This window comes from Cryptomeria japonica, chromosome 7 (genome assembly GCF_030272615.1).
Source record: "Cryptomeria japonica chromosome 7, Sugi_1.0, whole genome shotgun sequence".
Classification (NCBI taxonomy): domain Eukaryota; kingdom Viridiplantae; phylum Streptophyta; class Pinopsida; order Cupressales; family Cupressaceae; genus Cryptomeria; species Cryptomeria japonica.
In genome coordinates, this window is record NC_081411.1 from 373,841,891 (window position 1) to 373,868,872 (window position 26,982).

At 37.4% G+C, this 26,982-nt stretch overlaps 1 protein-coding gene and 1 pseudogene across 1 annotated transcript; one reads left to right on the plus strand and one right to left on the minus strand.

Moving 5' to 3' along the window:
* The first annotated feature begins 1,418 nt into the window (after positions 1-1,418).
* Positions 1,419-3,281, plus strand: LOC131856779 (uncharacterized). The gene is made up of 3 exons (XM_059208702.1): positions 1,419-1,682; positions 1,905-2,729; positions 2,811-3,281. Exons 1-3 carry the CDS (start codon positions 1,419-1,421, stop codon positions 3,279-3,281), a joined length of 1,560 nt encoding a protein of 519 aa, XP_059064685.1.
* A 13,598-nt stretch (positions 3,282-16,879) lies between these two features.
* On the minus strand, positions 16,880-26,713 carry LOC131069905 (probable inactive purple acid phosphatase 29; annotated as a pseudogene).
* Positions 26,714-26,982: the final 269 nt, after the last annotated feature.

A 26,982-nucleotide genomic window follows, 5' to 3' on the forward strand; every position in this document is an offset into this window, starting at 1 on the left:
ATGGTAGACAATGTTAAGCATCCTAGACCCGTTTTTAAGATCATTCCTGAGATTGCTAAGCATGATGATTCCACTGGTGCCTTTTCTAAAATTCCGAAGGGAGTTGCTTTTGTTGAAGATCCAAGGATATATATTCATTGAAACATAGAGAATTTAGGGTTTGATGATTTGAAAAACATATACCAGAATGTTATAGTTGATAAATAAGGTTTAATCAAGCCTAAGCATAAGATTATTGAGGATTTAGGATTTGTTGATATCTTGAACATTCCTGAATTTCCAGATGAGATGGTTCGTCTTGTACTTAGCAGGGTTCATGGCGAATTTATGTGGTTAGATTTTGTTTTCAAAATTACTAAGGAAGCAATCAAGGCAGTCACTAGTTACCCTCTACCGGTACTAGGCCTGACAAGAAGACGAAGATCCCAAACAAGGTGGTTATGAACCTAATTGGCGCTATATCTGATAGTAGATCCCTTAGGGTTAGTGATATCACTAATGAGAATGTGAAATATGTGAGTATGGTAATTGGTTATAGAGTTGCTCATACAAATAGGTTAAATTTTGTTTCTAGTCCGTGTATACATAGTGCATATGAAATGGTGAAGAACAGTGCAAAGATTGACATTTGTGAATGGCTAAAGGATGAATTGATAGACAATTTGGGAAAGATCAAGGGTGATAAGAAAGGAACCTTTAGATTTGGTAACTTACATGTATGCCTAATTCTTTATTTCACAAAGGAGATTCTCGACATTGGTCACAAGGACTTTGCTTATGACATCCCTGTTGGAAGACAGATTATGGAAGCAATTACCGACATAGGTGTTGATGGTGACAAGCTAGTAAAAGATCATTTCAAGAACTTTCAAACTAAGATGAAGGCAAGGGAAAGGATTCCTCAAAGCATTGTGGACAAATATGACAAACATATATGTTTTGTAATAAAGAGAGATGAGACATGGATGGAGGTTGTTACTCCTCGAACCATTTGGATAACAGAGATGGGCTATGAAGTAGATTTGAACATTCTTGAGTCTTATGCAAGGATAATTCTCGATGCACCAAGGGAACCGACTGAGAAGATATTTGGCACAACTGAAACAATTGAGAGTGATGTATCCATGATGAAGGAAAGGAAGAAAAGAGAAAAATTAATGAAAGATGCTTTGAAGTTTGTAGTAGATGTTAAAAAAGGATTAATGGGACTTGAACAAATGAGTGGTATTGTTGAGAGCATGAAGGAAAGTAAAACTAGATAGCAACCGGTAGCTCATGTTTCCTCGGTTGTTACTTCTTCTGAGACAGAAAGTGATAAAGCGACAAAATTTAAAAGAGTTGAAAGAAAGAAAAGAAAACCTTCACCAACACCTACTCCTCCAAAGAGGACAAGAACACTAAGGAAGAAACAACAAGCTATGAGAGAGCCCAACATTCAGAGAAAGAAACTTACACCAAATAAACCGACACCTAAGGTATCAGATATTCTATCGCCGGAAGAACTTATAAATGAAATTACCCAGGATGGAAACCTTAGCAATATCAGCAAATGTTATCATACTTTCAAAGATTCTAATAAGGGAACAATTGAGGAAAGTATCATTCTACATCTTGATATTTACAAGAAATTTTTAACTGAGGTCGTTGACGATTTGCCTAATGATCTTTATCTGAGACTTGAGGCAAAAAGAATGTCTATAATGGAACTTGACAAGAAATTAAAAGTTGAAACATTGTTGGTGGTTCACCCTGTCAATTCCTGGCAAGAGATTGATGAATTGATTGCAGAAGCCAACTGGTTAGTTTTTGCTAGTGGTCATCGGCAGGTTAGCTTAATGGCAGGAAGAGTCAAAGAAATTGTTGATGAAACGGTTGACAAATGGGATATATTCTTTGTGGAAAAGGAGAAGAAGGAAGAGAAGAATAGACAGAAAATAGAAAAATCTTTCACTAAATTATATCAGAAAAGTGATAAGGGTAAGAACAAAGTTGGTGGTATTCTTGACTTGACTATCAAGGATAACCTACCCCCACCAGTTGAAGACACACCACCGGTAGTGGCAGAGAAACAAGTTGAGGAAAAAGAAAAGGATCAGGTTAAAGAACAAGTTGAGGCACAAGTTGAACATGAGGAAGAGAAAACCAAGGAAGTGAACACTGAGAATATTGATTCGGAGTCAAACATTTTGTTTACCATGAATGTGGACACTCATGATATCAATGTAATTATAAATAAATATTCTGAGAATGTTGAAGAAAAGAAAACTGAAGCTACAACCATTGAGATCTCTGAGTCATCGATCAACACTGTTGACTCTCAGCAAAACATTGAGAAACTGATAGAAGCACAAGTAGAAGCAAAAGTAGAAGTAGAAGCACAAACTGAAACAGGTAAGGGACAAGAACAAAGTATAGCTGAACCGATAGTCAACAAGGATGTTGGTAAGGATGAAAACAAGATTGAAAAACAGAGTGATCATAAGGAATTAATAGTAAATAAAGAAGAGGTAAATGATGAAGTGGTTAATGTGCAGACATCCAAAGATGATAAGAAACTTACTGCAGAACATCTCACTCTGCCTAGCACTTCCACCATGGATTACAAACCTACCAATGTAATTGGTGTACTTTTGGATTCCATTAAGAAGATCACTGAATGCAACGCCTTAACATTTAAGGCTATTGATGACACCTTACCTATTTTACAACAGATAGCACCGACATGTAAGGTAGATGATGTTGTAGGCTTTATTGGTAAGTTAGACACATTGTCTAAATTCATTTCATCTAATATTTAGTTGATTGATAAGATTAATGAGGAGAAAATTAGAGAAAGGGTAAATAAGGAGAAGGCAGATTTCTTTAATAAATCTATTGAGGACTGTACAAGAAAGTTAGATTCCTTAATATCGACACTAAATTCAACAATTTTGGAGTTTAAGGAACTGTATAGAGATGTTTACAAGCCACACCATTTGACTGATGATATTGATGATCAGATTAAACAAACACAGAAGGAAATTGATGATATAGCAGACAACTCGATTGGTTCTTCTGAACTCACTTCAGTTTTAGATCAAGAAATGGCAGTATATGAGGAGAAAATAGAAAATATTGAAAAAGAGAAAACTCGATTAAGGTTAAAAGCCCAAGAGTTAAAGAACAAACTTGGTCCTAGATTGGACAATCTGTTGACACGCCGGAATGGACTATCTAAGACTACTATTCTAGGAGGAAGATCACTAGAGGAACAAATGCATCATCTAACCAGCATGATCTGACAGACTGAGGATATCATTCTGATAGTTCTAAATTTTTGCAAGAACTTAATCTAATTATAGCGGATATCTTTTAGATTGTACATAACTGGTTACAGGCTTCTAGGTTGAATTTTTGAATTTTTGATTCTTTTTGACAACCTTTGTCATTGATGTCAAAGGGGGAGTGATAGAGAAAAGGAAATGGTATACTGAAGAAGATCATTTGCTCAGGGGGAGCACTTTCTAGTTTAGCAATTTTGGTTTTTGGTTTTTCTCATGAGTGTTGTCATCAATGCCAAAGGGGGAGATTGTTGGCATTACACACTTAGATGAGAATGGTTGATGTTTTCATTGATGGCAACCAACTGGTAATAGGGTTCTACAGGATTCTATTGATTATACTGGCAACAAACTTTGCATATCGGTACCAGCAGCTACACAAAGTTCATTCACACTAGCATCCAGTTTACACCGGCAATGAATCATTCTGACACCCAGGCTGACATATGATAAAGTTTTGTTTATGAAAATTATATTGTAATTTAATTATTTGTAGCCGACATGATGTATTGTAAAGACTCATATATGTATGAGATCTTGTAGGTCATTTTGTGGGAGATGATTATGTAATTAGGTAATGAATATGAGAGTGAATATTTGTATATGCATTTTGATGTAAGTATTTTATGAGTGAATAAAAGCAAAGCAGAGCGAAGAAAGGTTTATGGCAGAGGTATTTGATAGAGCTTAAACCGGTACTGAATCAAGCATTGCAGATGTTATTTTGAGCAGTACATTGTCATTGAATTTAATCATCCAATTTTGTAGTCAATGGGACTCTAGTTTTGTTGTTGAGTAGTGAGCTCTAGGTTGTTGGCCTTCTTGCATGTGCAGGCCCCTATTGTATAAGTAATATTTATTCATATTGGCCAGTGAGTAAATATTGTGGGTTACAAATCCCACCGAGGTTTTTCCCCTACCAGGTTTCCTCGCCAAAATATCTTGTGTTATGGTGTGCATTGATGTTGTCTCTCTTATTTCTCCTTATTGCTTTATTGCTTGTTTACAGGTACATTAATTTAGGTTATAAAGTTGCAAACAAGTTTAAATCTTTTGGAAACCGGTTAGACACTGATTCACCCCCCCCCCCCCTCTCAGTGTCTTTGGGATTGATCAAGTATCTAACAAAGCATGTGTTAATCAAATATCATTACTTGAGAGAGCAAGTCAGTGAAGAGAAGGTGAAGCTGGAATATGTATCTACAAAGGAACAAACAACTGATATTTTCACTAAGCCTTTGCCTACAAATACATTTGTCTATTTGAGAGACAAGTTAGGGGTATCTACCCCTCCTAATGAGAACTAGATGCATTGAGTTGCATCAATCTGGTGGACTTCGGAGCTTTATCTCTTTTTTAGGATTGGTGAGTTTGTGTTGCTCCTTTGGTGGAGTAGTTTGTATTTGGGGTAAGATTTGTGTTTCATATTCTAAGGGTGAGAGTAAGTTTGTTTTTTTTTGTTTAAAGATCTTTGGCATTGTTGTCAAAGGGGGAGAGAGATCATGTGAAAAACTTCTTTATATGTCTTGATCTTAGGGGGAGTTTGCTAGAGTTTGTTGGAGATATCTTCTTTCTTTGCATTGATTGTTTTTCACATTCATATGTTGCCATCAATTCCAAAGGGGGAGATTGTTGGATATTGTTGGTCATTGGTTCTGCTAGGATATGTTGTTGTCATTGATGTCAACATATTCCCATGATTTGCTTCGGTGATTGCAAATTGGGAAGATCTTATGATCAGGTTTGCAATGTTGTTTTGTTGCACCCAGTTTTGCAGAGTTCGGTATTTCCTCCAGTATATTTTGGTGTGATCAAATCTTGTGCTGAGATTTTGGGATATTGTTTGGGATGGTCTTGTGTATCTTTATTTCAGATGGATCACAATTTTGTGCTCTGCAAGTTATCTTTCTTCGTGACAGTTGTTGATTGGTTGTGTTCTTGAGCTTTCAGATGTTGATCGATGAAGATTTGATAAGTGGTGTTTGCACAGTTGTTCTTGATGATTCTAACATACTTGTTGGTGTTTCCTAGTTGTGTCCTATTTTTTTTATGATCTGAATTGATCATTGTGCAATTTTTTGGTGGTTTCTATCAACCAGTGATGATTTTTCATGTTATGTAGTATTTCTGGTGGTGTAGCGTGTTGTGGTTGATCTTGGCATGATTTTCGGTGGTGTTGTGCATTTGGGAATTTGATTTAGGTCCATGTTATGTCATGTAAATCACTGTAATGGTCTAGTGGTCGATCTTTGTATCATGTGATGTAATTTTATAATTGAGGGTTGAGGGTTTAGTCGACCTTGTTGTCAAGGTTGATGATTTGTATATATAGGTGATATATTCATATAATCTAGTTTCGATGTTGTGTCTGCATTATTAGAGAGAGGCTTATGTGCCAACAAGTGATTTATCCTTCAATGTTGAGTTTGAGGAGAGATTGGTGTTAGAGGTCAGACATTTGTGCTTAACCAAAATTGTAATTAGGCATTTGGAGATATTATTCTTTTAGTTCATTTCTTCTGAAATTTAGTCTGAATCTTGTTGTAAGTTAGTGAGACTTCCCTGAGGGTTGTAGCCTTCTGAGCCATTATCTTTTGAGCAATGTGTCTAAATGCATGTGCATTCCTCGTTGTAATATTTTCACATACTACTGCAGTGTATCATCGTACTGTGGGTAGGCTCCCACCGTGGTTTTTCCCTTAACCGGGTTTTCCATTTCAAAATCTTGGTGTTGTGTGTTGTGCTTTCAATTTTCCCATCTGTCTTATTACTGTAGTTTTTGATTAAGGTAAAAATAGGTTTTGAAGGGGCCCCAAAACCCTTTACAAATGGAACTTAACAGATATAGAAAAAAGAGACAAAAAGGAACAAACCAACAAAAAGCCAGCAAAAAACCATAAAGAACCGACTAAAGCCCCACAAAGCCAGCAAAACCAGCCAGACCCAAGAGAAGAAACCAATTGATTTTTTTCAGGGCATTAGACAAGGTGTTGCTAATCCCATACAGTTCTTTGATATTTTCCCTAAGATTAGGGATATCGTTAGCAGAAGCAGCCACAACTTTCTTGACACTTGCCCTGATCCTCTTAGCAGCACTAGCTGGAGTAGCTTCACCACTGCCAATCTGGATAGTATCTTCATCCATGTCAAGGTCCACCATTAGTTTAGGAGAACTGGAATTATCAAAGACCTTAGCAATATCCTCCAAGTTTTTAGTGACAGCTGACAGGATATTCAGGATAATGCCCAACAAATTTTTCATCGCCACACTCCCTTCTTCCAGTGATTTAACCTTCTCCTCCATATCCTGCTTCCATTTTATCTGATCCCTATCATCATCCTTCCTCTTCTCGTCCATCTATTTCCCATTTTTTTCCAGGTTCTTCAAGAGTTCATAGGTCCATCTATCATAATCTAGTCTCGCCTCAGTGACTTTTTTAAGGTTATCTAGGAATAACCCTTTACCCGCACTTTCCTTATCCTCACTTAAACTGTCCTTAGTCATATCCTTCTCAAGATCCTTGTTCTCCTCTCTCTCAGAATTCACATCTTTTTCCTCATTATCCTTGTACTCCACATCCTCCATAAGGTGGTTGTTGTCCTTGCCAGGGCAAGCACTGTGGATAGGGCTTTCATTGTCAGACTCATTATCACCACCTTCTTCCTCAATACCCACCTCCTCATCTTTCCAGTTGTCTTCACCATCAGAATCATCTGTATCCATTTCGTTGCCTTCTTTTCCAATTTCCTATGTTTTGATCTTTTCTTCATGGGTTTCCGTTCCAGAGGCACTCTTACTTTTTTTGCTAGAGGACGCCTTCTCCTTGCTAGAATCGCCTCCCTCCAGCTTTCTCTTCCCCGAAGAGGCAGATAACCTCTTGTTTTCCAGCATGGTGAGGGTTTTACAGTGCTCATAAATGAGCAGCAAAAGCCCACAATGGAGAACCGGATTTGAGGGATTCTTACTGTGTTTACTGAGGGACTTTGAAAGGGACCTGAAAAGGTAGTAGGGCAGGGAGACCCTTTTGTCATGTCTGAAATGGTTTAAAAGAACAAAGTGGTAAGTGTGGGCCCTGGAAAATCGGCCCTCAATAGTGATATATTCCATTATGGCATTCAAAACCTAGCCCCAAATTTTCTTCATAGTAACCCCTTGTGGCTTTGCCAATTATATCCCTCTCTTTTTCCTTACGCGGGAATAGATTTACCGCGTTATTGGAGACTTTGAGGTCTCTAAAAAAATTAAGCCCATAATGGGGCATGCCAGTCACAGTAGTTATGAGTCCCGCATCCAATTTGAACTTAAACCCATAGATTTTAAAGGACCCATTACACCAATTTTCAAAAAATTTGGAAACGGCGAGATTTACCCTACCTTTGTCATAATCCACCAGCTTCTCCATAAAGCTTGTGAGGGACCCTTTTTCCAACTTCGCCCACACTTTCGGCATCACCTTCCATCTTGACCTATTATCTGGTTCCTCCCTCCTTAAATCTCCTCCCATATTCGAATTCGGATTCTCAGCTCTGTTCCTCTGCAAACTCAACACTTCTTTCCCATAGTTACTCGGGATTTTGAAAAGGATGACCCACAAAGTGTGTGACGTAATATTAAAAATGGTTGGGGTTTTGCCGGTTTGCCAGGTAATCATTACCTTTCCATCAAAGCATAAATTATTCATATACCCTATCATGATTATGCGGTCCTTCCCTCCCCGTAAATCTGTCCTTTCTAAGGAGCTCTTTAATGTTCATATTAGTATCTTCTCCATGCCAAATCATTTGAGAATCAGAATTAACTCCTAGGTTCACCAGACAGTCAGCCACCATATTTTTCTCTCTAAAGGCATGTTGAATAATTATTTCTTTAAAACTAGCGATGATTTCCCTAGCTTTCAGGATAATGTTTTCAATTGACCATGATGGCTCCAGCTCCTCCTTCAAACACTTAATAATATTAAGTGAATCTCCCTCGAGCCATAATTTATCATGATTAAGATTCTTAGCTATAATTAGGGTATTTAGGGCAGCTAAGGCTTCAACAAAATGTCTAGTTTGACTCCCCAAAGGACCAACCACCGCCACTAAGCAACTTCCAACAAAATTCCTGACAATGCCCCCATATCCAGCTTTACCCGGATTCCCCTTAGAGGCCCCATCAAAGTTAGCCTTAATCCACCCCTGAGGAGGAAAACACCAAACTAGACCTTCTCTTCCCTTCTCCTTACTAGTTGTAGTAGTAGAGAGGTTCCACCTGTCATTGAAATCTTCTTTAGCAGCTGGTCCATTATCAGTACCATAAATACATTCAAATATGCTCCTGTAAATTTTATCCACCACCACTTCAGGAATAGCACTTTTATCCCTAAAAATCCTATTGTTGTGCTCTTTCCATATATTCCAGATAACATTCAGGAAAGTAAGTTTCCAAGTCTCCACAATCTTTGGATTAGAACTAGGGCAGTGCCATTGCTGCCAAGATTCCCCTAGGGAATTCGGAAAAACCTAGCTCAAATTCCACTTGCTTAAGATGATTTTTCAAATTTCCTGACTAAAAGTACACTGATTAAGAATATGGCAAGTAGTCTCTTCTTCCCTGCAACAAAGAGAACACCTGTTAGGAAAAACAAAACCTCTCTTTTGAAGGTTGTCCACAGTTAAAACCTTGTTTTGGATGAATATCCAAAAAAAAGATATTAACCTTAGGAACTAACTTCTTGTTCCAGACTTTAGCCCAAATAGGAATTTCTTCCACAGATTCATTATGGATAGCCACAGCTGAGGATATAGAATATTTCCCATCTGGGGTTTCCCTCCATATCAATCAGTCATCTTTGTTGTCTCTAGGAACTTTAGCAGAGAGAGCAATCTGAAGGAACTTAAGCCCCTGACATTGTTGGCTAAAATCAATCCATTTCCCATTTCTCCAGTAGTTTATCAGATCTATTGTTTTAGTTAAATTTGTTGATCCCATGAAGACTGATTCACCCCCCCTAACAGTCTTCCTTCTTGGTTGTTGCTAACAGATAGAATACCTTCAAGCATTTTAAAAAATCTTGTGAGAAAACCCTATAATGAAAAAAATAACTAGAATTTCTAGTCTTCACATTTTTAGTGTCCAATAGGTTGTGGGACCTTTGAGAGGAAGTGGAAACCATGGAGTTGCATGTAGGTGTTGTCCAAATATTTGGAACTTTCAAAAATGAGAAAAAAATATAACCATGGGGAGATTTTGGTGCCTTGCAATCTAACAATCACATTAACAGTCACATGGGCACCCCTACTTTTCTCTATCAAATCCAACTTTAAAACTACAATAACCATTGGAATAATGGATTCTCTAGGTAATAGATATAAGTTAATGGTTGCATTTAATTCAAATATGTCTTGAATGGAGTGATGTGTGAATTGTGGGAGTGGGTAAAATACCTTATCAAGGTCTTGTAAGGAGTAGTGGGCCTTAGCATGGCATATGGAACTTTTGGTGCTTAGAAAGAGTTTAGGTTTAGGATGGATGTGAACACTTGAGACAAGATGAAGTGATCTAGGGGCAACAAGTGGGGAGAGAAATGGAACTTGCAAGAATGGGGAAGGCGATAAGTCCATGTGGGGCTTCAACATGTTTGAGGGAAGGTACGTGCAAGGAGGAAGAAGGGGATGCAAATTGGGGAAAGAGTCAAGTTGGGAACCATAGGCATGAGAGGAATCAACATTGAGAAAAGTCAAGTGTTAGGTCTCAAGATGGACCATGCTCTTGAGTAGAGAGGATAGGGAAAGATTAGGTTGCAGGCCCAATGATGGGTCAAGGATTGAGTGTGGAGGGGGAGTATGGATTGGGAATGAGGGAGGAGTAGGGATTGGGTCTTGAGAGAGATTTGATAGCGAGGAGAAAAAGGAGAGGAAATATAGGAGGTAGGTTGTAGTGAGGACTTGGCACTAGGAAACTAGTCCTAAAGTTTGGGGTTCTCTAAAGGTCTCAACACCAAGGGGATATAGGAGGAATTGCAAGTTTTGGGAGGTGAGAAGAACCTATAACTTAGAGAGGGTCTCCAAAGGCTTCTAAAACTCTAAAAGGTACAGGGCCCAAGAAGGGCTATAAGAGTCAATAAAAATGGTGAAATGAGGACTAGTGGGATCAAGAAATAAAAAGGAATGTAGAACTTAGAGCTAGGTTCTAAGGCCCAAGGTCCTTCTAATGACTTGGGACTTGGGACCTAGGCAAGAACAAAGAGAGAGGGGACATGGGGGTCTTGATATTTCTGGTAAGTCAAAAAATCTAGTACTAAATGCCTTGGAAACAATATTTACCTCACGGGATTGAAGCCCAACGAGGAAAAGAATCTAGAGCAGGACACAACATAGAATGTAAGGATTGAGGTTTTGAGGCAAATAGGAACCCCCAAATCTAACCCATAGTCTTGATTCTACTTGAAATCTCATAGCTCAAGGAGAAAAAAAGGCACCATGAAAACACACATATGTAAACTTTATCAAACTATTGACAACCATAAAAGGGAGGCCTACTTGGTATTTATTAAATTAGTTATTAATGATGGGTCATAAATGGTGAGGGAAAAAAATGAGAAAGGAATCAAACAAAATTTGGCACTGCAAGATTGATTCCCAATATCACAATGCTCCCACATGAGTGAGTATGATAACTTTTCCCACTATTCACACATGTTTTAGAGGCATGCAAGTGTGAGCATGAATAGCTCATCCCAATCCTTTCTCACACATGTGAGCATGCTAACTTGAAGGAATCCTAATCCTCTTTTCCCACTCTTCACACATGTCTTAGAGGCATGCAAGTGTGAGCATGATTAGCTCATCCCAATCCTTTCTCACACATGTGAGCATGCTAACTTGAAGGAATCATAATCTTCCACCTCATCCCTTGACCTTTACCCATCTTGACCTCTTTGCTCACACACATGTGAACTTGTTCTACACACAAAACACCTTAATGCTTGGATTTCCACCTCATCTAATCCTCTTACACTTGACCTCATCCCATTACATCTAACAAGTAGACAAATCTTCTTTAGTTTTAAATCTTTCATCCTATTATAATGCTTATCATGAGACCAATACTCCTCTTCATGTTGTTGAATACTAACTATTAGCTCCATCTCTTCATCTTGGCCTTCCATTTCTCTCTCGAGGAATCTATTTAATGGAGGCTTGCCACCCTCATTTCATCAACTAATTTCATGCTATCCACATGCTATTCATATCTATAATTGACTATCTATTTGTACCTTGCTAAATCCACTTGAGTAGAAATTTGCAAAGAACATTTGCATATAATCATTTGGAGCACATATCACATATCTATGGAGGTTTGTTGCATATTTTTATATTTGCATTGTATTATTAACATCCCTTTTTCATATCATGAGTGCTTCCATGTATTTGAATTTTTGGATTTGCATTTGCTAGTTAATGTATTGTATGCAACTCAAATAAGGTGTCCACAATTCTATTGTTCCTAGTCTTGTGTTACTTATAGTCATTTTGCATTTTAATTGAGAATATAAGTTGATAAGGGTATTTGTGTATCATTGTTAGATTTGAACCTTTTAGAGTGCATTCTTAGACCTGGGCTTGTCAAAGAGTGAAAATCATAGTTGAAACTTTAATTGTATAATAAAATCATTAGTATTGTGTCTATAGTACCATTATAAATAATGATGAGAATGTGAGGACAACATTAAAATATTTGGTTGACCATGATTGATTTCTAGTGCACTTTTCTACTTGCTTCCATTGTTTTAAGAATTTTTTAAAATTGAATTGATAGCCTCTACGTAAGTTTTGTGTGTAGGAAAAATATTTCTACAAACAATTTATTGACTAAATTTTTCTAGAAGATTAAATGCATCCACCTAGGGGGAAAAGGAGATAAACATTGATGAATGAAAAAGATTCCAGACAAAGGAAGAGATATATGCTATTTTTCACATAAAATTTCAAGGTATCGATGAGATTTGATTTTTCCAAAGTATTTTTTTAGAGTTATCTTGATTCGTATTTTTGAGCTCGATATTTATATAATTTTTTTATGGTAGAAACAAACCTTTCTTTTGTAATAAAATTAAATGTTTTTTGTTTTTTGTTTTTTGTTTTTAGTTAATTAAATCTTGACTTATTGATGTCTCCATAGATATGCATTAAAAGACGTATTATTTATTCATCATATGTATGATTTGCATGGATTATGAATCTCTAATATCAAATAAAAAATTAGGTAAGTAGTGGTCATGTATGTAGATCCAATTTGTCCTTTTGATAAGAAGGTGCATCTACACTACAAATATCACATTGCATTTTTTTTTCATTACATGTAGAAAAATGAAAGATTTACATGAGTGACACATTTAAGAGGTCATATTTTCAAAATAAAAATAAAAGCCAAAACATCTTTTTATTGAATATACTTGCAAAGAGCCAACATATGTTCTAAACCCTCATCTCTACTTATAATGTGTTCAACTAAGTTTACCTCATAAGAGAATTACTATTTATCACAATCAAGATTAATGAACCTTAATCATAGAGTTAGACCTTCCTTTACAAAGTAATGAAATTACAAAATTCCACATGGAACCATTATCTCAATGTTCATTGTTTACTTGTGTAGACACCTAAAATTGTCTAGTTTAATTAAATAAATATCTTTATTTATTTAATTACTTTAGTCTAATTCTTCTATTAATTAAATAAATTTTTATTTATTTAATTAATTCATTTATCCTCTTCTAGCCTTATTTCTCATTTAAATAAATACATTTATTTATTTAAATTATCCTTTTCCTAAATTAAAATAATACTTTATTTATTTAATCAATTCCACTTCCTCTATTAATTAAATAAATTTTTATTTATTTAATTAATTCATCAACCTTTTCCACCCATGACGCATGTCATTCATCTCTTAATTCCTACACTACCTACCCTCTCATTATTTTCTTATTTCCTCTACCTACCCTCTAATCATAGCCGACCATTTATCTTTTACACCTCTCAATTTTATCCCTCCATTTCTTATAGTGTCTTCTATATAAGGAGATGTTTCCTTCATTATCAAACCCCCTGGACAGATACATTCTAATCAAGCATCCTAACATTCGATCTTGCATATGCGATCCTACTTGCAACCACATTTTCGTTCTTTGTTGAGCTCTTGTGCACATATAAAATCTAAGAGCAAATATATCAAGCAAGGTCAATGGAGATAGGAAGAATGGAGATCAAAACCCTATTGGACATGTGATGGTATAATCTTGGTGATTTCATTTGATTTGCATTGTCTTAGGTAATCTTCATATGTTATGGTGGATCTTTGTTGTTGTTAGGCTAGGGTTTTGTGGTTGAATTCATTTAGTCTTTCAATATTGTTGTTATCCATTTTCACCGTCTACAACTTGTAGATGCCTTTTAATTTTTAAAAATATAAATGAACCAAAATACTAGTTAACCAAGGGTGAGCTTCTTTGAGTTTGTGCAATCAGTTGTCAATTGTTTGATTTACATTCTCTATTACTCACCATTCTATGTGTTATTAGTAATATGGCCCTTATGTTCTTTTTATTCATATTGCATCCTTGATACACATTTGTATATTAGTTCAACTAGTATTTAATAAATTACATATGATAGATTTCTTCCACACATGCATAAGTTTGAGTTGCAATAAAATATGAGGCATTGAAATTTTCATTAATTGGTGTGTAATCATTAACACTTTTCTTTGGAGAGAATGCATACATGAATGAAGAATATGTTTGAGTGAGCACATTAGATATATTTGAGTGAAAAAATTTATTCCAATTCCTCGTGGTATCGCAACATTCAAAACTACCTCCAAACTCAACCCTTCCATCTAACCTTTTATTCATCTAACACAATTACTTCATTCATTTTACATTTTAATCTTTTTATTGGCACACTTTATAATATGACTTATGATGGTACCTTATTATGATTCTTATATTGATAGGAAGAAAACCTAGAAATCAAATAAGTTCATGATGGCATCTATGGAGCACAAACTAGTGCTATGGTACTAGCCAAGAAACTACAAAGACATGATCATATTGTTTCATAATGAAATATGGTGCATATTAGTATGTTAGAAAATCTACAAATAAAAAACATAGGGACCTAATCCAGACACCTTCTCAATATCTCTGACCACTCACCACTCCATGACCCTCTTCTATATAAAGCCTTGATAGCATTGGAAAGAAAAAATTCATATGGTAGTCTCAACTAGGATTTTTAAGTTTAAAAGTTGTTTTTAAACTATTCTAATAACAAGTTTAGTATTGTGTCACATTGCAGTTGTTTAAGATCATTTTTGTTGGAATTAGCTAAAATTAGAATGCACAATAACCTTCTACAAGTGAAACCAAACTAGCACAAATAGAAATATCTATCATATACAATGAGAGTGTTAGTGATGTACATAGAAACCTTGTATATATAGGCAAAGATGATGAGGTGAGAAGGTAGGAGACAATGACTAACTACCCCTCCAAACATGGGGCAATTGTGAGTTCACTTGAAAAATGTGTGAGCAAGTGACAAGTGTGCATATAATAGGTGTCTCGCAAAGTGAGGACGAATGTCTCAACCACATGAGATGAAACAAAATTCTAAATGTGCCTAAGTAGAGACTTAAGTAATGTGAATAGGACTCTCTCTAGGTATGCTAATAGCTAACTAGTTTGATAAAATCACTATTTACACCAACACCAATGGTTGCCAATCTCGGGCTTTTGGCTTGCATCGTTCAATCTAGCAAGGGTGCTCACTTGCTCAGTATTTGTAAGTTATTGTTGTTGAAGTGTTTGGTTATTTGTTGGAAAACTCTATCTCCTTCGGGGGGGTTAGAGGTATCACCCTACCTAAGTCTTCAAATCAATTGGTCAATGCCACTTTGCGGACAATTCGTTTCTCACTCTTATTGAGGAGGAAAAAAAATCACAGAAGCACTCCAATGTCTTGATACCTTTCGTTTGGCGTCTGGTTCAGCTATGCAATGGCATAAGAGACAAGTTACCGTCAATCCGCTCTTCTTGTGCCATCTTGGCTTCTCAACTATGATTGGAAGTGGATTGACCTTGAGGAAATTTTTTAGATTTTTTGGCACTCCCTTTGCCTTTCAAGCTTCTTTAATTGGCCTTTGGAATACGATCCTCACCAAAATTGAGAAGAAGCTCTCCTATTGGATTACCAAACTGCTTTTTCTTGTAGAAAAATTTCAAGCATGTTCCAAAATCCTTGTGGCTAACCATGTATGCTACTCTTGTTGGGCTCCTTCCAAGGTTTCATATTTGAAGCTTGAGAGACTTCTTCATGATTTTCTTAGGCCTCTTTTGAAGACCGCAAAGGTTTCCATTGCATGGCTTGGGAGTATTTTGTCACTTGCGAGAGTCTATATGACTTGGGCTTCTTTCTACCCAATGCCAAGGCTTGGCTTTCTGTGTTAAATGGATTGTTTGGCAATGAGATCTAGAAGATTCTTCTTCGACATTGTATTTCTTTTGGCTTTCCAGTCAATCTAGCTGTCTAGAAGGGGATTGATTTTCAAACCCTTCTTATAAAGGAGGTTGTGCATATCGAAGACATTTTTGTTGTCAAAAAAGCATCTGACATACTTGGAAAGTTGTTAAGCATCTTTTGGGTTGGATCTGGTTTCAAGGAAGGGTTCTCCTTCAACCAGAACAACCTCTAGTGGTCTCTGTTCATTCAATACAAAGGGCTTCCTCTGGCAAGGCTTCCCTGAGATAAAGCCTTGCGGTTTCACAAAAAAAAAGGCATTTGCACCCTCGAGATTTGTTTTCTAGATCTACCATGATTCTTCAATCCTGGGAATATTTGTGTGTTCGGTATCATCTTTCTTAGCAAGACCAAGAGACATATGACGTTGTGAAGTCAGTTCTTCCAATGGATAGGATTCATAGTATTCATGTCCATTTTTCCAAGCCTTGGTGGAAGGATTAGCGATGGCCTCCCAATATTGCCTTACGCAATTATAAGCCGCATTTGGGGTATCGTTTACTTTCATCTTATCTTCCCATAGTGCCTACTTTAAACTTGTGATAGCATTTGCAGTCACCATCGGTTTGGCAACACACATTTCATGATATTTGGTCAGTTGCTCAATAGCAACTGTTAGAACAGCTGTTTACGCAGATGTTAGAGTAAGGATTCATGTGGGAATTACTGAAAAAAGATTTACTCGGCTTCCCAGTTCTCATGAAAACTTAAACATTGCAGTTTTACAGCATCTAAACCAGAATATTTAAAACCCCATAATCATATAAGTATTTAAGATAATATCTACATAAAAAATAATCAATCTCGCAAATGATCCCAATGAAGCCCCACACTCATATAAGTATTTAAGATAATATCTATATCAGAAATAATTAATTTAACAAATGATCTCAATGAAAAACTGTGTATAGTACCTGAAAATAAATTTGATAAAAAATTTCTAGCTTGGGTTTTGTAATTCTGATATCCATCAGGGTCTTGGAAAACATAGATAATAAAATCATGGTTGAAAGGTATTGCATATTTCTATAAATTATCCTTAAAAGATAATATCCAGGTAAACACATTACATAACAGTAAGGTATGACCAGTAAGGTATGACCATGAACATACACTTCAAATGGAGAATAGTACAACATACACTTCAAATGGAGGATAGTACATATTTATCCTAAATTACTGGGATCCATTAAAGATGGCTCTATCAATTCTTAAATTTTGTATGAGATTCTTTATCCATGTGCTTAGTCCACAAGGTCTGAACATCAATTTTTGAGAGATGTGTATCATCTAATCGCTTCCAAGCAGTTAAAGATTTGACACCTTTCCAGCCTCCATTTCTGTCTTTCTCTAGAGATGCAACAACGACTCTGCTTCTCCTTGCCCATCCTGCTGTCCCATAAGCATGGTATCCAAATTCACCTGAATAGCACAATTCAATTCCCTTTACCTTCCCACAGAAATCATTCCGATGATCATGACCTGTGAATACAGCCTTAATATCCCCTGCTTTCACCATTGTTTTCAAAACTACAGAATTATATGAAGGACACTTGATGGCCTGTTGTTTTATGCCTGTGATGTCAGAACTGCCTAGTTCATTTAGTTCTGGAAGAGGAATGTGAAAATATACCAGTCCTGGAGCAGGTTCAGATTGTGCTGGTGGAGTGCTTGTATACTTTTTCTGCAATTATGCACTCGAAATATCATTAATACCCATTATTAATATCCAGCTAGTAGTTTCTAAGACAAATTTGCAACAGTTTATTATGGTGGGAAAATGCATTAATGTTAATCGCTCAATTTCTCTTTCAGAACAGATATATGATATAACTAGACATTGCAATGAAAAAGAAAACAGTTCTCAACAAGCAGCTGAAAATCTTAGCATTTTGTCTTTTACAATTGAAATGATTTCATGCTCTAAATTTTAGTTGAAGGCAAGGCCAATGATACTTCACAATCATTGTTGACCACATAAATTGAAGGATATGATATTTGGGAGTAACCGGAATCATATAGAGAGAGAGAGGATGCTATGATGTGTGGGAGTAACTTTAATATTGTAGGATATTTTGAACCCTGATTCTATAATATATTTACTAAAGAGCAACAATGGATTCTATATGTATTTGATCTTACTAGCTTCTTCATCAGTAGCAGGAGTTCTTCAGCCTTGGGAGTGCCTCTTCATTGGCACCCAGAATTGCTCTCCTAAAGCACTACCAACTTGAGAAATTGGTACTGCTACTGATTTCCAAATTCATACTACTAAGGATACCAATAAATAGCTCTACTACTACGCTACAGGGTAAAACATGCTTTGAGTTTGTATTACTCTTTAGTATTTTAATACTCTTGCACTTATATGTTGACTCGTATTTTTTTTCGCATAGCTGTCATGTTTTGTTTCTGTTCTGTTACTTATGAATTTAACCCCATTTATTTATTTTTATCGCTAATAGACATTAACAAATTTTGAATTTCAATTTGGACGTGCCTACACCTTAGAAATTAGGTAGTGGCTAGTGCAACTTGCTTATCATTCTTGGATCTAAAATATGTGTACATTTCTCCTGTTAAAGGTAAACGCAAAACCTTGGATGGGAGGACAAACTCCAATTGAATTATTGGGAAATGAATTTTGATGGGGCAAGATTGCCTCCTGCCAAGGCTAGGATTGATTGTCTAACCAGTAATGAAGAAAGTGATTTTGTACGTGCCATTGTGGTACATGAAGGCGTGTACTCCACCAATTAGGGTGAAGCAGTAGTGCTTATTGAAGATCTTGTACCAGCCCACTATCATGACATCCTGAACATCATTGTTTAAATGTGATTCTTTACTAATCAAAGACAACTGGAAATAAACAACATCCTAAAGGAGGCACAAAGGTTGGCCTCTTCCTTCGAATCTATTTCCTTTTGACACACTTTCTGAGAAGCCAACTAGCTTGCTGATCTTCTGGCTAATGCTGAAGCCAATTTGGAGATTTTTTTTGCAAATGATATAAGAAAATTAATAAACAAATAGCCTGGTTTAATTATGATAAAGGAATACTACACTTAACACTTCACACTCAAAAAATTGACTTAAATTTGCCTTGTCATTTAAAAAAAGTTTATGTTCCATGGAGTGTCCTACTGGGAGAACAAGCGAATGGGTTAAAAAAGCTATGCTCCATGGAGTTTCCTACAGGGGATGAGGGACCAAGCGCTTAAATTTGGTGATGACAGGGGATGGTGGGGCAGCAAAAATGCATATAGTGCTTGAAAAATTAGTTTATAAAAGATGTATAAGGAATAAGTATAAGAATTACAAATCAAACTTTTGCATACTAAGTAAAGTTTAAAGTTAAACTACTAAACATGAAAAAAATTGCAGTGATTATATTGAATATTAACAATGGCAGACATAGGTTTTGCCATGGAGTCCTAGCATGGCTGAGGGGCAGCACCCCTTGCAGGGGTATGGGGGTAGGTTAACAATGGCAGGCGGAGATTTTGCCATGGAGTCCTAGCATGGCTTAGGGGCAGCACCCCTTGCAGGGGTATGGAGGTAGAACCCCTAGCAAGGTAGAGGAGTAGCACCCTTCACGAGGATTTGTGAGCAGAACTTCCAGCGAGATCAAGGGTGGGGTCAAGAGGTTAGCCCCCACCACCAAACACAAATTAAGGCATTCAAAACCACAGAAACCTTTATGGTGAATGCCATTTTCAGAATTTTATCATTTTTTTTTACAACAAAATCATTACTAATTCTAAAACTTGGTTGTGTTTTCAAATGAAGCTTAAAATTTCAATGACTATTTAAAAGTTTTGTGAGTGCTTAGGGTTTAGGTAGAGTTTATAGACCATTATGACTAAGGTTTGTAGCACAGAAATCAAAAACATTCTTTGATTTTTTATTTATTTTTATCGGTAAAGGCAGAGCCAAGATTCATATTATTTTTGAATAAATTACAATATTATCATAGCTGAGTGGCATAACATAAAAAACCATTCTCAGCATTTCCAACGAAAAATGATTTCCAAACAGGCAGAAAATCATAAGCATTATGATTTATCCTTATAAAAACCTAATGAAATTATGCAGTCTTAAAATAATAAAGCTAAAAAGAGTTTAGATTGCAAATTCTCAACTACCTAGATAACAGAGATTTTAAACATAAAGAAGTAGCCAAAATAAACTATAGAGAGTCTTGGATTAAGCTTCAAAAAAAAAATTCATAGCACCAAATTAGAGAACCTAGCTTGCACTGGAGGGTTCAGATTGGGGCGGTTCAATTCTCACTCTCCCACGACCTCTGCCTGCAAGGCGGCCACGGCCACGACTAGGGCCCCAACGGCCCCTCCTTGCTCCACCCTGGCAATCTTGATCGGCTTGAGGCTCTTCGTCTGCAGCTTTCAAGGGCAGGATTCCATTGAGTCTTGCAAATTGGAAGAGGTCTTCCTCTCTGTCCTGGACCTCTGGATTTTCCCCTAGGAACCGCCATTTGAGGTAGCTCAGACCGACTCCAGCAAAAACCCTGTGTCTATCCAAGTCTTTCCCTTTCAAGTCCAGTAAGAAAGGATAATACTAGATGAGCTCTCCATGGGCATTGAACAGTATCCAGTCACTTGGCCGAGGAGCCCCTGAGTCATGGAGGGCTTTATTCAAAATCTCTTGAAATTCCTGAAGGATTTCCTCAAGAAAGAGCTCCTTAGTGAGACTCCATACGACTTGCTTAGGTAATTTTTGGTCCAGCAGAGAAGCCACAAATCTGGAGGAGATACTATTGTTGTCTCACGGATACTCATCCCTATTCAAATGGCCGCTACCCAGAATCATCTTTATTGCTAGGAGAATAGGAGGGTCCGAGTGAATGAGGAGGCGCTTCAGTCTCAAATCTGTGATCTTTCTGAAGGAAACCTGGCGCGTGGAGGCCGAGAAGGAAATGGGAGTGTCTGCTCCAAAGCATGAGGAAGGCCTTGGATAAACACTCATAATGAAGCCATACGGAGCCTCAGTCGACATGGTTGATCAAAGAAGGAAACCGACAAGAGAAAAAGACCAGAATGAACTATGAAATGGTTTTTGCAGGATAGGAATGAAAGCGGCTTGCAGAAAACGCTAATACAAGATCATCGGGCGCGCTCTTCAACACCTAATAATGAGGAACGGGTTTGCATTAATATCTCCAGCGAAGGTGGTGGAGAATAATTGTCCTGGGCAAGCCAAATCTCCCAAGCGCAGATAAAAGGGATAACTTGCGGACAGCGCATACCTTTGGTACAAAATGACAGCTCTTACCAGCTGGAGCTTCGGAAAACGCGGTTAGGAGAAAGCTTAGTTAGGTTAAGCGTTAGGTTGACAAAAAAAATGATCCGGACCCATCACTAAACCCAGGGTAAAGAGGAAATTAAATTCAAAAATTATATAGCCATTAACCGAAGACCGCCAAAGGTATGCGTATAGACAGTTGCTTTAAAATTAATAAGCAACTATAATCTGCCCTCCTCATTCAAGATGATCTAGAGCCTTTTTCAAAGACCCTAAATGGACAAAACCTGTTGATTGTTCTGATCTGCTTTACCACTAGACCAATCACTCTGCTCCTACCAGCGAATGAAAGTTCCTTGAGCTGCTAGTTTTGATAGGGCATTTGCCACTACATTTGCTTCCCTGTAGATATGTTTAGCTTCATAATGCTCAATTCTGGTCAAATTTTCTAATATTTTTATCTAAAATTGCTTGAAGTCTCCAGTTTGGAGTTTTTTTCTTCCTAATTGCATTAATTGCTATCTCCAAGTCTCCTTCCACTAAGACATTTCTTAAGCCATGGTTGATGCAGTCCATCAAACCAAGTTGCAGAGCTTTGAATTCTGCTATATTGTTGGTGTCTGGTGGAATTGGCTTTGCCATTTTTCCTCTGATTGCTCCTGAGTGATCTCTAATTACGTAACCTATTCCAGAGGGACCTGGGTTGCCTCTGGAGGCACCATCAAAGTTTAATTTTAACCAGCCAGGCTTTGGAGGGGACCAGGTTGCAACTTTTCTAGAATTGTTTTTTTGACCAAAGGATGGAGGAATTCTGATCCCTTGCCACTTTTGCCTGATACTTTCATCCCATGAAGAGAAGACTTTGGACTGGTCCAAAGAAAAGGCTATTTTGCAGTTGACTGAGTCCACTATTGCCGATTCAATTGAGTTTAGAACTGATTCTTGCCTCCTAACTTTGCCTTCAAATAACCTACGATTCCTTTCTTTCCAGATTTCCCAGACTAAGCATGATGGGGACACTTCCATAATTTGACTCAAGGAACTCTACTTAAGTGGAAGGGGCCAACTTTGGAATAGAGACTTGATGTCATTCGACAGGGCAATAAACAAACCCAGCTTAGCACGGAGCCATCTCCAACATTTAGAAGCAAAGGGGCAATTCAATAGGAGGTGATTTACTGTCTCTTACTGGGCTTTGCACAAAATGCATCTTGATGGTCCTTCATAACCTATTTTTGTAAACTTTTCTGCAGTTAGAATTTTTTTTTGAAAGGCTAGCCATGCGAAGATGCCTGCTTTTGGGATGATTTTGGGGCTCCAAAAAATATTCAAAGGGATGTCTTGCTTGTCCTAATCCGCAAAACTGACTAGAACTCTGTATCCATCTTTTGAATTATACTGCCCTGTTTTGGATGGTGCCCAGATCAAGGAGTCTACCCCTCTTCTTGGGCTGATATTTTTTGCTTCTAGTTGTTCTAGGAGTTGATCTAGATCTTCCCTTGGGATTGGCAAGCCCTCCATTGATTTCCACTTCCAACTTTGGGAATTCGACAGGTCATCCATTTCCAAGTAGTCTCTAACTCGGGAACCCCAATGCTGTTTAAACCAGTATTTTGCAGAAGGAATATCAGTGGAGTTTGCCAGAGGTGGATAGCCACCCCAAGAGTCCTCCTAGAATAGACTAGATGATCCATCATGAATATCCCATGTGATCAATGCTGAAACCAGATTTTTGCATGAAATGATGAAATTCCAGGTTCTAGACCCCTTGGGAAAATTGCCTGTTCTAAGAATGTTGAGATGGTCCTGATTTGGTAGATACTTGGTTGCCAGCATTCTAACCCATGTTGCATTAAGGTTTTATATGAACTTCCAGACTAGTTTAGCCCCTAGGGCTATGTTTTGCAATTTAAGGTCTTTGATGCCTAGACCTCCCATTGTCCTGGGCTTGATAATTTTATCCCAAGCTATTAAGGCAATTTTATGCTTTTCCTCATTATTTTGCCAAAAGAAATTTCTCATCTTCTTAATTATGAAAGAGTTAGCACTAGATGATAAGGATAATATGGATAAAAGATAAATAGGAAGGGCTGAAACCACTGCTTGGATAATCACTAGCCTTCCTGCCCAAGAGAGCCACTTGCCCTTCCAAGAGTTTGCATTTTGTTCCACTTTAGTTTTAAAGGATCCCAGAATTTAGAATTCCTTAGACCTCGGTCTATTGGAATGCCCAAGTGAATACAAGGGAGAGATCCTTCTCTGTAGTTTAGAATTCTGAGAATTTTGGTTTGTAATAAGATTGGAGTAGTGAAAAAATAAACTTTAGTTTTATCCTTATTTCTTAATTGGCCTGATGCCTTTCCATAAGTTTCCAGTATCTGATTTAGATGGGAAGCTTCCTTAACTTTTGCTGCCCCCAAGAGAAGGTTATCATCTGCAAACTGCTAGTGTGTGATTACAAAATCTTTTGTTATTTTGATTCCCTCTAAGAGACTATTAGTATGACTAGCTTTGATTGCCCTTCCCAAGGCCTCCCCCATTATGATGTAGAGGAAAGGACATAAAGGGTCTCCTTGTCTGATACCCCTTGAAGAGGAAAAGAAGCCCGCTGGCTTTCCATTTATCAAAATTGAAAATTTAGGAGTTGATATGCATTCAAATACCCAGTTGATCCATTGATTGTCAAAGCCAAATGCTTGCATGATTTTGTAGAGAAAGCGCCAATCTACACTATCATAAGCTTTTGTTATGTCTAGTTTTATTATCATACTTGGCCTGTTTGTGCTTTAAAGAGTGTGGATTGCTTCTTGCGCTATAATCACCCCATCAAGGATTGAGCGACCACGGACAAATCCTGTTTGTTCTTCTGAAATGATGTTGTCCATGAGAGGCTTCAATCTGTTAGTCATAACTTTTGAGAGAATTTTATAGACTGTGGAGATGGGCCTATAATCTCCAAGATTTTCTGCCTTCTCCTTCTTTGGTATGAGCGCTATGAACGTGTTGTTTACTTCTTTGAGAATGTTCCCTGATCTTCTTGAGCACTCTAGAGCTTCTGAGAGGTCACGTCCTAAGATATGCCAGCACTTCTCGAAGAAATCCGCAGGAAAGCCATCCGGGCCAGGTGCCTTACTAGAGGGGAGTTGATTAAGAGCTTGGAATACTTCTTCCAACTTAATTCTCTCATTTAGCATCTGATTTTGCTTGTCTGTTATGATCTTGGTCATCCCTGCCAGAAGCTTTTTTTGTTCCAGCAATTGAGATCCTTCATTGTTATTTAAGAGATTAGAATAAAAGGAAATGAAGGGATCTCCTTCATTCTTTGATTTTTTTTTTTAATTTTGATTTTTCCATTTTCCTGCCTTAAGGATGCCTGGAAGTCCCAATAATGATCGGCAGATTCCTTGGAGTTCCCTGGACATCTCAGGGACGTCTTGAAACCTCCATGCTGACCCAAACCAGAGGGAAATCCCAAAAACATCCCCCGGTCTTTAGCAGCAGTGATGGGACAGCAGAGGGAGATCCCCTCCAAGTCCCTGTCCCAGAAACGAGGGTATTTGGGGTGGTGAGACGCATCCCCATGGAACATTGAAACTAAGCAATAGACACTTTCACGTGATAAATTTATTTAATAAATGAAAAAATTGTCACATTGGAGCCATTTTGTCAGCTGAATAGCCATTTCCAAAATATAGGGGTTGTCTCGTTTTGTGGACCTGCATGTACAGAGAAGTAACTTATGTGTACCAAATAGAGGGAGGGGATGTGTCATCTAATGGTTGCTACTAAGAGTTTCCTAGGAACGAAAGGAGAAATATCTTTTGATGGACCTCTATCTACTAATGAATGTTCAATTTTCTCTATTGTGGAGAAATTGGACCTAGAACTGATAAAGGGTCATTAAAATAGATAAACAGAACCGTGGAAAAAGGGTGAAGACGACAAATCCCTCTGTGAATGTTCTGCTAAAGGAAAACTACCAGCTAGACCATAGAGATCTTGTCCTTGTGTGAGAACCTATACCATCTCCTCATGGTTTTCCGAGCTCAAGTTCAGGAATGGCTAATTAGGAGAACAGAGCTGCCCCAGTTTTAACACATAAAACATCCCAGTTAGCAGTACATAAATCTTTTTAGAGAATATTAAGAGCGCCAGTTTCCACACTCTAAATACCTGACTTCAAATCATATATATCCTTTTGGTTCAGGTAAACTCTTCTTTTCTGGAAATTTCTTTTAACCTTGGATTTTGCTGTCTTTAAAAGCAATTTCAGTAATTCCACTAGCCCCAAATTCAGCTCTTACAGCAACTATTAGAAGCAACCAGACTACAGTAAATACATGATTTTTGGAAAAAGATTACCCGTAATTTGGCGGAGGTTTCTTTGAACCAGGATTGTTGAGAAGGCTTAATCCAGCCATAGCCACTTATATTGGGATCAGTTGAGTAATCTCCACTGTCTACAAAATACAGGTTGAGAACAGTTTTGCTCTGTAGAGGTGAAGCTGCCACTCCCATTACTTCCAAATTATAATTTCCATACCCATCAATTTTTTTATGGGTATCAGGGTTGAGCTTGGAGAGAGTGTAATCCATGGACACAATATGCTTCATCACTCCTTACCGATTTAGAGTAGCCGATTCCTGGTCATGATTCCCCAAAACAGCCGCCCATGGAAGTTTCGCTGCTACTACTGGTTCAAAAGCTGCGTGGATAGAAGCCACAGCATTTGTTGTATCTCACCCAAAGATATTATCTCCTACTCATCACACCGCCAATACAAACTATAACATCTTCCCTCATTGAAGAGAACAGAAAAAGTGAGTTGGATGTTCATCTAACTACCTGTAAAAACAACAAGATCTGGTTTCTCTACTCGGATCATTCGCATGAGAAAAGCAGTAGTGTTGAGGTCAGAACAGGAGGAGAACTGAGAGGGTAACACATCCTTACACTTGGTGCTTTTGCCATTTGCATAATGCATGTCTGCAACCTGCAAGTGCAAAAATGGAACCTTTAATTCATTTCTTAAACTATTTAAACATGGACGAGAAGGGATGAGAATGATTTTACCTGTATAATTTTGAATTTCCCCTCTCTCTTAAACCTGAGAGGCAATTGTGTCGCTACCGATGAAACCACCCAACAAATAATGCAAGTGATAATAAAGGAGGTCCACAAATATATAGCAGCCATTAATCATAAGCCTCCCGATCCCCTCATGCTCATATCCGTGGTCAGGCGGGGAAAATGGGTATTTATACATACACAGATGTAAGGTGAGCAACATCTATGCAGCACACAAAGCACACAGAATGCACCGTTGATCGTATATATCAATTGATTAAAAGTTCAAAGAAAATTTTTAAAAAAACAACGATCAACGGTGCATTCTGCAGGCTGTATGCTGCGGCAAATGGGCAAAGTCTGAGGAGGACTTGAAAATGGTGTTCTAAGGGAAAGAACCCGAACAGATACAAGGGTTTCAGAATTACTTGCACATCGTTTTGCATAATAATATCTTTGGATTATTTGTTTTGGTGGGATATGCGAAGGACTGGGTTGTCTTTGAAATAGTGTAATTGTAACAATTTTTTTGTTGTTGATATGATATATTATGTCAAAATTCAAAAGAGAAATAGTGTAAATGTATCAATTTTATTTCAACATTCAAAAGATATAACATTGGTTTGCAGCAGTTGTTTCATGGTTGTCACTTTCGTAGCTGTTGCTGTTTTGCAGCTGTTTTATGTAATTTTTATTAATTGTGTAATATTTTTTTCATTTGAATAAAATAATATTCAAATTATATTTATATTATTATTATTATAT

Bases quoted from the DNA above. Each gene is read 5' to 3' on its own strand.
- LOC131856779 (XM_059208702.1), top strand. From the start codon at position 1,419: ATGAGAGAGCCCAACATTCAGAGAAAGAAACTTACACCAAATAAACCG. The intron at 1,683-1,904 runs GCAAAAAGAATG...TTTGTGGAAAAG, and splicing joins ATCTTTATCTGAGACTTGAG to GAGAAGAAGGAAGAGAAGAA. The intron at 2,730-2,810 runs GTAGATGATGTT...TTGATTGATAAG, and splicing joins AGATAGCACCGACATGTAAG to ATTAATGAGGAGAAAATTAG.